The sequence below is a fragment of the Taurulus bubalis genome (assembly GCF_910589615.1).
Source record: "Taurulus bubalis genome assembly, chromosome: 15".
Classification (NCBI taxonomy): Eukaryota; Metazoa; Chordata; class Actinopteri; order Perciformes; family Cottidae; genus Taurulus; species Taurulus bubalis.
Window position 1 is genome coordinate 3,384,475 of NC_136603.1, and position 11,540 is coordinate 3,396,014.

The 11,540-nt window shown below is 45.7% G+C and overlaps 1 protein-coding gene across 1 annotated transcript in view; it reads left to right on the forward strand.

Annotated features, from left to right (window-relative positions):
• The window catches only part of wdhd1 (WD repeat and HMG-box DNA binding protein 1), a 14,761-nt gene extending 4,002 nt beyond the window's left edge, over positions 1 to 10,759 (forward strand). The window contains exons 7-24 of the mRNA XM_079230331.1: positions 43 to 138; positions 286 to 375; positions 1,195 to 1,301; positions 1,414 to 1,549; positions 2,256 to 2,451; positions 2,588 to 2,763; positions 3,029 to 3,213; positions 3,298 to 3,539; positions 3,646 to 3,783; positions 3,906 to 4,062; positions 4,277 to 4,391; positions 4,740 to 4,871; positions 5,247 to 5,664; positions 5,825 to 5,856; positions 5,945 to 6,118; positions 6,842 to 7,002; positions 7,087 to 7,222; positions 10,429 to 10,759. Of these exons, the coding sequence (XP_079086457.1) occupies positions 43 to 138; positions 286 to 375; positions 1,195 to 1,301; positions 1,414 to 1,549; positions 2,256 to 2,451; positions 2,588 to 2,763; positions 3,029 to 3,213; positions 3,298 to 3,539; positions 3,646 to 3,783; positions 3,906 to 4,062; positions 4,277 to 4,391; positions 4,740 to 4,871; positions 5,247 to 5,664; positions 5,825 to 5,856; positions 5,945 to 6,118; positions 6,842 to 7,002; positions 7,087 to 7,222; positions 10,429 to 10,629 (2,892 nt within the window). The 3' untranslated portion in view covers positions 10,630 to 10,759. The remainder of the gene's footprint in view (positions 1 to 42; positions 139 to 285; positions 376 to 1,194; positions 1,302 to 1,413; positions 1,550 to 2,255; positions 2,452 to 2,587; positions 2,764 to 3,028; positions 3,214 to 3,297; positions 3,540 to 3,645; positions 3,784 to 3,905; positions 4,063 to 4,276; positions 4,392 to 4,739; positions 4,872 to 5,246; positions 5,665 to 5,824; positions 5,857 to 5,944; positions 6,119 to 6,841; positions 7,003 to 7,086; positions 7,223 to 10,428) is intronic.
• Positions 10,760 to 11,540: the final 781 nt, after the last annotated feature.

Genomic DNA, 11,540 nt, shown 5'->3' on the forward strand with positions numbered 1-11,540 from the left:
AGTCCAGTGTGTCGGACGCTCATCTGCTTTGTGTCCGTTCAGTCTCAGCTGATCGGCTGGCCTCTGCTGCAGAAGACCAACGACGTCAGCAGCGCGGCGTCTCTGTGTCGGCTGGCATGGCAGCCGGCGGCGGCGAAGGTCCGTGACGCGCCTCCTCTGAAGCTGCGTCCTGCAGCGCGTCCTCAACGCCAACCACGGTGCTGGTTAACAGATATTTATGATCTAATCTGTGTCAAAATGTCTGTGTGTGTGTGTGTGTGTGTGTGTGTGTGTGTGCGCGCTCAGTTTTTAGCGGTTCCTGTCGAGACGAAGGTGCACCTGTACGAGCGAGGGTCCTGGGATCATGTGAGCACGCTGTCCGACGACCTGACACAGGTAGGTGGGGGTCCAGGTGCACATGTTCAGGGCAAGTCGGTATTATTTAAGCCCACTTGACACGCAAAGTCAAATTGTGGCGAAATTGCCAGTCCAAGAAGAAGATGATGATGATGATGATGATGATGATGAATATGAAACCAACCAATCCGAATATGTCGTGAAATTGTCCAGAAGACACTGGTGAGCTCGTATAATGCGCCTGAACCAAACCGTGACCAGAGGCCAAGGGTGTAGAGGGGCGTTTGAGGGTTCCTTGGCCAGGAAACTTAAGCACCGAACGCTTTTTTTGGTGCACCAATTTCAGCCTTTTTTGCATCAATTTATGAATAATAGGAAAGCAAACTGACTCAAATGGCTGGATCGGGTGTCGATCTATTCGATTCAAGTCCGTGTTTCCTGTAGATGCTTTTAAAGCCAACGCCATGACTAAGTCACGGTGTTAGCTGTACCTCAGGGTACGCGGCTAAAGTTACACATCAAAAGGACTTAGCCTTATGCTAACCTCCTCAGTCGAGGCTAAACCATTAGAGAGATGAAGAAATGCCCCTCTGTTGGGCTTATTGTTCTGTAATTAGTGTAGCATGGTAGCATGGTGGAATTAGCTAGCTGGCTACTTATCTAGCGTGTTAATGCCACCGTGCTTTAATGCTACACTGGTTACAGAACATTAGCCGAACAAAGTTGTCACTCCTCCGTTGACGGCAATGAGCGTGTGGACGAAGCACCAAGTTGTTACGTTTATGTATGTTTAGAGGCTAGCTAGCTAGCTAGCTACCGTGCTAATTCACGACCCCCCCCCTCCCCCGGTCTCTGCAGCTCGTCAACGTGGTAGCCTGGTCCCCGTGTGGTCGGTTCCTGGCGGCTGGCGGCGTTGGAGGCTCACTGACGGTGTGGGACGTGAGCAGCGAGCTCTGCGTGGAAAGGTAGCGATCGGACAGTTGTGAGCTTTTTTGAAAAACGCTCAAAGCGTCCCGTCGGCGAGGCGTTCAGGGTCCTCCGCGGCTGACGGATTGTTGTCTGGTCTCTCGGCTGCAGGCAGAAGCACGAGAAGGGCTTCACGGTGTGCGGCCTGGCCTGGAGCCCGGCGGGCAGCCAGCTGGCCTACACCGACATCGAGGGCTGCCTGGGGCTGCTGGACGGACTCGGCTCCTCCCACTCCTCCAGCACCACGGTACCGTTCCCTAAACCTGTTCATGTGGTTATTACTACTCTATAACACTCGCTGAGCCGACTATTACTGCTCTATAACACTCGCTGAGCCTGCTATTACTGCTCTATAACACACTGAGCCTGCTATTACTACTCTTTAACACTCGCTGAGCCTGCTATTACTGCTCTATAACACACTGAGCCTGCTATTACTGCTCTATAACACACTGAGCCTGATATTACTGCTCTATAACACACGCTGAGCCTGCTATTACTGCTCTATAACACACGCTGAGACTACTATTACTGCTCTATAACACACTGAGCCTACTATTACTACTTTATAACACACACTGAGCCTGCTATTACTACTTTATAACACACACTGAGCCTGCTATTACTACTTTATAACACACACTGAGCCGACTATTACTACTCTATAACACACGCTGAGTCTGCTATTACTGCTCTATAACACTCGCTGAGCCTGCTATTACTACTCTATAACACACGCTGAGTCTGCTATTACTGCTCTATAACACTCGCTGAGCCTGCTATTACTACTCTATAACACACGCTGAGTCTGCTATTACTGCTCTATAACACTCGCTGAGCCTGCTATTACTACTCTATAACACTCGCTGAGCCTGCTATTACTACTCTATAACACACACTGAGTCTGCTATTACTGCTCTATAACATGCTGAGCCTACTATTCCTTTTTTCAGCGGCCGACGGAAAAAAAAACAGCAAAAGACTTCGACGACCTGTTTGACGACGACGACGACCGGCTGATGGACGAAGGGCTGAGCGACGGCAACTCGCCGGTGAAGAAACCCGACGATGACGATGACGAAGACGACTTCCTCTTGCCGGGGCGGGCGAGGAACCGAGGGGCGATCCTGGACGACGAGAACTCGCTGGGTGAGTATTTTTTTTTTCATACATTTACAAATTAACAGATTCTCATAATTGAAGAAGAAAAAAGCAGAATCTGGATTTAACGTTTTTTGGAGTTTTCTAACTATTAAAATCTTCTATTAACGTGTCTTTCCTTCAGACGCCGGGTCGCTGAAGCTCGGTCTCGGCGCATTCGGGGACGGCGGCGGCGCCGTCGAGCCGGCCGCCGCTCCGCCGCCGCCCCTTCGGCCCGTCTACGAGGGGCCCCTGCCGACGGCCCCCCAGAAGGCCTTCCAGCCGGGCTCCACCCCGGCTCACCTCACACACCGCTTCATGGTCGGTCATTGGGAAGATAAATGTTGTCATTTGTGTGTTTTAAAGAAAGAAAGAAATATTTCACTTCAATCATCAGGGTTCATGGAATTTTAAAATGGTTATTTCAAGGCCTTGTTTCTCGTCACATGACATGCAGCGCTCCAGAAGTTGAACTGCTATTTCCCTCCTTTGCGTCTGCTTTGACGTGAACGTTCCCGTCCGACCCCATAAATGAATGAATGAATGAATGAATGAATGAATAAATAACCAACTCCTTGCTCCTCAGATGTGGAACTCGGTGGGAATCGTCCGAGGCTACAACGACGAGCAGGACAACGCCGTCGACGTGGAGTTCCACGACACCGCCGTGCACCACGCCATGCACCTCACCAACTCGCTGGGTCACACCATGGCGGATCTTTCCCAGGAGGCCGTGCTGCTGGCCTGTCCCAGCACGGACGAGCTCGCCAGGTAATCTCTCCTCCGTCCCGTTCCGGATGTCCCGTCCGCAGGAAAGTCTTCCCTCCTCACCGCGCTCCTCCTCTCCGTCCTCAGCAAGCTTCAGTGCCTCCACTTCTCGTCCTGGGACACCAACAAGGAGTGGATGGTGGACCTGCCGCCGGGCGAGGACGTGCGGGCGCTGTGCCTCGGGCGCCGCTGGGCGGCGGTCGCCACCAGCGCGCTGATGCTCCGGCTCTTCTCCGTCGGGGGAGTCCAGAGAGAAATATTCAGCCTGCCGGGGAACGTGGTCTGCATGGTGGGACACGGAGAGCAGCTGCTCATCGTCTACCACCGGGGTAGGACGGACACACACACACACACACTCTGCAGACGCTGCAGACTTCATCAATCAAAGCGTTGCTCACAAACCTCTCACGTTGCCGCTTGTGTCTCCGTCTTCAGCTGCGGGGTTCGACGGGGATCAGGCTCTGGGGGTCCAGCTGCTGCAGCTCGGTCGGCGGCAGAAGCAGCTGATCAGCGGCGAGCCGCTCCCGCTGTCCCACCGGTCCCACCTGTCCTGGCTCGGGTTCACCGCCGAGGGTCAGTCTGGAGACGAGATGTGCTCGTTATTCTCCTGGAAACGTGTTTTGTTTATGAGAGCAGCGGATACAAAATATTTTTGGGTGGTTTTGTAAGATGGCGGCCCCATGGTTCTCTTTCAGGGACCCCGTGCTATGTGGATTCGGACGGGGTGGTCCGGATGCTGAACCGTTCCCTTGGCAACACTTGGACACCAGTGTGCAACACCAGAGAAACCTGCAAAAGCAAATCCGACCACTACTGGGTGGTCGGGATCCACGAGAACCCTCAGCAGCTCAGGTGAGCTCTCTCTCCGCCAGCCCAATGTTCTGGGTTAACGGGCAGGGTCCTCCAGACTTCTATACAACCAGAGGAGTCGCCCCCTGGTGGTCAGGAGAGAGAATGCAGCTTTAACACATGAAGTATAGACTTCTATACAACCAGAGGAGTCTACAGAGGTGGACTGTAGAGGTTTCTATGTTTTAGAGCTTTGTTTTCCTGCTCCTGTCCTCAGGTGTATTCCTTGTAAAGGCTCCAGGTATCCTCCCACGCTGCCCAGGCCGGCGGTGGCCATCCTGCCCTTCAAGCTGCCTCTGTGTCAGACCTCTACAGAGAAAGGACTGATGGAGGTAAAACATCTGCCCCAATTAGAGTAAACGAGACGACCTGGAGCTTCTTAAAAAGCTGCTTAATAATTACCTAGATATATGTAAGGTGTAAAATATTTTTTGCTAGAAAGTGATACAAACCTGCACCAGTTAAAATGCTCAAAAAATCCTGTAAACCAGAAGCACTCAGTCTGCGTCCTCCTCTCTCTTCTCCTCTCTCCTCTCTCCTCTCTTCTCCTCTCCTCTCCTCCTCTCTCCTCCTCTCTTCTCCTCTCCTCTCCTCCTCTCTCCTCCTCTCCTCCTCTCCTCTCCTCCTCTCTCCTCCTCTCCTCTCTCCTCCTCTCCTCTCCTCCTCCTCTCCTCCTCCAGGAGCAGTTCTGGCGCTCGGTCCTCTTCCACAACCACTTCAGCTTCCTGTCGGCCAGCGGCTACGAGGTGGATGAGGAGGAACAGACTCGGTCCCAGAAGGAGCAGCAGGAGCTGCTCATGAAGATGTTCGCCGTGAGTCTGAGAACTGATTTTATTATTATCATCATCACTGATTAAGGGCCTGATCGGACAGAGCGCGTAGTGCTTGTTTGTCTTTTTTTTTAAATTATTTTTTTATATATATATATATATATATATATATATATATATATATATATATATATATTTAATTCAAAATATACATTATGGTATAATGTAAATAAAATATCATATTTATACTATAGCATTATAATATATTTTACAACCAAATAATTAATAACAATAATAAACATAATTTAATATATATATATATATATATATATATATATATATATATATATATATATAAAAATAAAAAATGTTTAGTGGCTGCCGTTTGTGTTCATCGTCGTCGTTGTTGTTGTCCAGCTGTCCTGTAAGCTGGAGAGGGAGTTCCGCTGCGTGGAGCTGGCGGAGCTCATGCCTCACAACGTGGTGGCGCTGGCCGTCCGCTACGCGGCGCGCTCCCGCCGCATGGCGCTCGCCCAGCGGCTCAGCGACATCGCCCTGGAGAAGTCCAACCAGGCCCAGGAGGAGGAGCCAGAGGAGGAGGAGCCAGAGCCCTCCGCCGGCAGGCGGCCCTCACGAGGTTCTTACTCGGACAGGTATGAGGTCGCGGGAAGACGTCACAGCAACAGACGTAACCAGGAGGAAGAGGAGGAGCAAGTAGAAGAGCTCAGGGAGGAAGAGGAGGATGAGACGGTGGAGGAAGAAGCGGAAACCAGAAAACGTTCTGCAGACGTGAATCCGAAAGAAGGTTCTCCTGTGATCCCTTCTCTGACGCCGAGTGAGTAAAGTGTGTATGTATGTGTGTGTGTATGTATGTATATGTATATATATATATATATATATATATATATATATATATATATATATATATATATATATAAATAAATAATATGGCGTTTCTTCCCGTTGACACCCTTCATTTTTTTATTTTTTTGCAGTTGGTAAAGTCGGACGTGCAAATCCTTTCAAGGTAAGAACTGACGATATTTTCCCGGCATTGTGATATTCAAAAGAGTGAGGTGTTCAGAGGAGGAGTGATCAGCTCTAGGCTCCTGCAGGTCCTCGGCTCGGGGAAGCCCTCGTCTTCCTCGTCTTCGTCGGCTCCGCCTCGAGCGACCAACATCCTGGACAACATGGCGTCCGGCAGGAAGTCGTCTCCGCTCGCCGGCCCGGCGGGGAAACCAAACAAATGTCCCGTCCTCAAACCGCTGGCCCCCCGGCCCAAAAGCAAGGTGCCATGTTTTACTTTACAACGTCGCCCTTTTTCAGCTTCTGGTCCTCAAAGCAGCTCCACAGCGTTTTACTCTCTTTTTTCAAAATAAAAGCCCTGCTCCTCTCTGGAAACAGAACCATCATGACTAGAAACTAGAACATGACTTCAGTGCAGAATAACTCTGTTATAATGACATTATTTCTATTTTATCATAGATATATATTGAACTATTTCTGTATCTTCTCCTGTTTACGTGACCGTTGGTCTCGGATGAATCAATCATGGCTTCTTAGTTGCTCTGAGGAACTCAAAATGGAATATTTTTTCAGAATCTGGTTTAAGTAAACGGTTTATTTTGGGAGATTTTAAATGAGATTTTTTTTTTTTTTTAAGAAATATTTTTCTGATCCTGTCGGTGGTTATTTGGGGTTCATGTTATTGCATCACATTTTTACACTTTTTTTCATTTCCATTCTAATTTGTAATGTTTTAAATGTCGGATTTTTATTTTATTTCAAGAAATATTCAACCCGGAAAAGCACTTTATTTATTAACTTAACGGCTCCGAACTCAAAAGTACTCGTGTGTTTGTACAATCCTACTTAAGTTTAGTAATTATGAATATCATTTTTAGTAGTAATGCATTTCTGAAGACCAATGTGGTGACCTCAAGATGATCAAATGCATCTGTATTTATTTTTGCTTGTCTCGCTAAACGTATTTCCTCCCGTCTCCTCTCCAGACTCAGTCCACTCTGCTGCAGATGACGAGCATGAAGAAGAAGACGACTCAGGAGAGCACTCAGCCGGCCGCGGAGCAGCAGAAACAACCAGAAGCCCCGCCTCCAGCCCCGCCTCCAGCCTCGCCTCCAGCCTCGCCTGCAGACGACACCGAAAATAAAAGGTAAAAAGATGGGGTTTAAAAAAAAAAGTGATTTCATCGGAAGCTACGAAGCGGACTGACTCGGTCGTGTCGTTGTCCGCTCAGGCCGAAGACCGGCTTCCAGCTGTGGCTGGAGGAGAACAGGAAGAGCATCGCGGCGGAGCGGCCGGGCCTGGAGGAGACGGACGTCATCAAGGAGGCCATGGGCCGCTTCAGGACGCTGTCGGCCGAGGAGCGACTGGTGAGCGACGCGAGGGTTCAGAGCGCCGGGTCATGTGACCACAGAGGGTGCAGGAAAACTTGTGAATGAGGAAAAAAAATACCTGGAAAACCATCTGGAATCTACTGAGCAACGATGGAATCGCTCCAAAACGTTATTGGCATTTATTTTATTAACGTTCAAGGTTTTGGTCCGTGAACAAAAGGAATCAAACGTTAACCAATAGAAAACCATCCTATTTTTAGGCCTTTTCCTCGAATGTCATCCCCAAACTAAAAAGGGTGCATCTCTGCACCCACTCGGGCTGTTTTAATAATTTTGGTAATAATAAAAGGTACACATGTGAGATGTAGTTCAGATGTGTAAATATCAGTCTATATGTTACTGGTTAAGAGTAAATGAAGATGACACACAGAAAAAATGAAAAGGTTTCAGGTCCGCCTATAAAAAAAAAATCACTTTCAGGATGATTATTTCTTTGAAATGATGCAGCTGTAAGGTCCAACTCTAACCCAGATCATAGCTCAATATGTGAACATTCTCTAACCCAAATCATAGCTCAATATGTGAACATTCTCTAACCCAAATCATAACAATATGTGAACATTCACTAACTCAAATCATAACAATATGTGAACATTCACTAACCCAAATCATAGCTCAATATGTGAACATTCTCTAACCCAAATCATAACTCAATATGTGAACATTCTCTCTGCAAAGGTTGACTTTGATAAAGTGAAGCAGAACAAAGTTAGAGAGGGTTTAGAACAGAGAACATTCAGGAGAGGACTCCAACATTTGCATTTGGGCAGATTCGTGACATTTGAATTTTTTCATGTACCAAACCATATATTTCTGGTCATATATTTTTCATAAAACAAGCTACGATTTACAGTTTTATATAACAATCTCCCCCAGGGGGGATTGGTCTTTAAAAGGTTCCTTTTTAAAACAAACGGCTTTATCAGCATCAATAAATATTTAAAATATCATGAAAAAAGAGAACGAAGATTTTTTATTTTTAATGACAAAGTACAACAGGAGACGGACTCTGAGAATAAATGAGGACGAACATGAAGAATCGCTCTGATCCCAGAAAACCAGCTCATATTTTCTCCTGAATTGCAGGTGTAGAAGAGATGTTTTGGGTTTTCCAGACACGCGTACGAGTCCATCTTCCTCTCCGTCTGCAGTTCACCTGAAAGAAAACACTCCTTCATTCCTTTTCTCTTCGGAGCGGAGCAGGTGTTCACATTCAGGTGTTTCCTGTTCGCTTTCTTCACGTCAATCCGGTTGAAGCTCTTTGCAGCCGACCGGAGGAACTAATTAGGCCACACCCATATTAACGACATTCTGGCTTTAAGCTCGGAAGTTCAAATCAAGTCAAATTCTTTACCCCCCCGTTTTTGCGACGATTGGCGCGATTCTTTCTCCCAAAAAGGGGGCGGGACTTGAGCGGTGTGTGTGTGTGTGTGTGACCAGTCAGCCAATGAGCTCTCTTTATCCTCAGCAGCTTGAAGTTAGAAAAAAAACAACAACAAAAAACATCCTTTTTCGAAAAACCTCTTTTCTGCAAAAATTGTAAAAAATAAATAAAATGCAAACGTTTGAACTTCCATCCTGATATTTTACAATTCCATCTGATTTTGGAGTCACATCATTTCTGGGTTTTCCCCCCAAAAAAATAACCAGACTCTGAGAGCAAGCGGTCAGCCGGTGGTGGATAAACTGTCGGTAATGACGCACCTCACCCTTTCATCCACACGCGCTAATAGACGTCGATGTGTCGGTCCCTGACCCGGCATACATCAAGACTCTCAGCAGGAGGATGTGGGAGGGGCCTGTTGCCGTGGTAACCCTGTCGAGTGCTATCGGCCGCGAGGCCACGAAGCATTGATCTTATGATAATACGGCGAGAGCCGGAGGACGGCTGCGAGGGTTCTCTCTTCGTTGGTTTTAAAGGATGCGTGTTCTTTTCCATCGGCTGGAACGAACCTTTAACACACAACAACAACAACAACAACAACAACACAAAGGGTTGTGGTCGTTTCCCAGCATGCTGTCTGCAGGTGTGTTGCTTCACTGAAGATGAGAACATCCTCCAGTCCCACAGCGGGGACATCTTCAATACCACAGCAGCAGGGAGGCGTTATGATCAATAATCTGATGGTAAAGATAAATAAATAAGCCATAAAACTAACAAAGTGCTGGTTTCTGTCGGACCAACAGTCACACATTTACAGATATTTAATTCACATTCATATAAAACGGGGAAAAGCAGTAAATCCTCACGATTTTGGATCCAGAAACGGAAGATTTGCGTGAACTAATGAAACGATGAATGGTTTTGTCGAGCTGCACTTCCTGTCACACCTTTAAATGAACCAACATGTTTCACCTTTGAGACTTTCTATCCTTATTAGTGTTTCGCCTTTTTAACGCGTTTCCCCATTTATGATTTGAATGTATTTTTTTAATTTTTTTTTATTTACCTACTCTCCTACCTATTATTAATCAGTGCATGTATTTTTCCCCTCTTTATCTCTTAAAATACCGGTATTGGATTTAAATATGATGCTCGCATGATGGCAAATTCTTTGTCGGGTTTTGTTTATATTTTATGAACAAAAGTGCGTATAATGATTTAAATGAGAAAATAAAAATAAGTAATACATAATTTTAAAAGAATCAATAATGAAATATAAAAACCTGTAAAATGTGTTTGGTTGCACTTTAATTTTAATTACATTGTTCTGTTTAAATACAATACAATCATAATTGCGTGTGCGTGTGTGTGTGCGTGTGTGTGTGCGTGTGTGTGTGTGTGTGTGTGTGTGTGTGTGTGTGTGTGTGTGTGTGTGTGTGTGTGTGTGTGTGTGTGTGTGTGTGTGTGTGTGTGTGTGTGTGTGATGCCGACTCCATTACGTGCAGGGAAGCGCTTCCTTTTGTCTTTCGGCTCGGAGAGAAAATAAATACACAAAGCCACGCGGGGGGAAAGAGGCAGCAGCCTGTCAGCAGTGATTATACATGACAGGATGCAATTTCATAGGGTGTGCGAGTGTGTGTGCGAGTGTGTGTGCGAGTGTGTGTGCGAGTGTGTGTGTCGTCATGGAAGTGGATGGAAACAGAAGAACAAGATGATTTTGGTGTTTGTGTTCGGTGATTAACGTGCGTTTCATGTCCTCTTGTGTGTGTGTTTGTGTTTTTTGTATCTTTTGGTTCAGTCGTGGACGGAAAGAGCAAAAGGTCAAACTGGAGACGCAGCCGATCTGAAGAAGAGGAAGAGAGCTGAAGGAGGAGGAGAACGAGGAGGAGGAGGAGGAGATGAAAAAGGACAGGCGGAAGCAGATGAAAATAGTGCCAAGAAGAAGAAATCTTTGGACGCCTCCGCCAAGCTTTCAGCGTTTGCGTTTAACAAAAACTAAACGTTGTCATTATCATCATTTGGTTGAGATTCTGTGTTAAATCTGTTCTCTTAAAGTCCTCAAGATGCCTCAGAGCTGCTGACCCATCAGATGAGCGTCATCAATAATGTCCTCTTGTTTAGTTTTATAATGTTTGTAATGTGTGTAATGCATTTTAAAAGTTGAATAAACGTAAATGTTCTTGACTTTCTTTGTTGTTTCTGGTCGTTTTAGAAATGCTGCGTTTTTGTCGGGGACTATTTTCAGCGGCGGATTAATCCACATTTGGCAATTTAGTGACACGTTTCCCACTTTTTAAAAGAAAAACCATCGTGACCCAATTCTATAAGAGCGGATTAGTTCCTTTTTGTATTATTGTTTTTACAAAATATAAGAAAAACTTATCTCTCTTTATAACAAACATGTTTTTTTCTTCATGAAAATGGAGCTTCGTCTCAATCGGTGATGAAGAGTAACAAATATTTAGAAAAGACGTTTAAAGTCAAACGCATCAGACGATGTAATGTCTTGACTTTGAGCTCTGAAACTACACTTCCCATGATGCATCATTTCAGCGCCACTTCAACACAGGCGCTCCTTTTAGGTTTAAAGGTCTCTATTCTTAAATTATTTTGTTTTCAGGTCCGTTTTAAATCGGGTTTAATTAAAGAGTAAATGTACTCAAGTAAGTTACTTAAGTACAACTTTGATGTACTTGAGTATTCTCTTCTCCACTAGAATGGATTTATAACTATATATATTTAGTTACTTTGCAGATTCGGACTATTAAACCAAAATGTAAATCAACCATTCATAATGGTTATATGTATTATCTCTGTATATATATATAATATGCAGTTATTGTAGATTCTTAACTGTTTTTATTATTGTTCATTATTTATATTTGTACTTTGTCTCTTGTGTGCACTTTA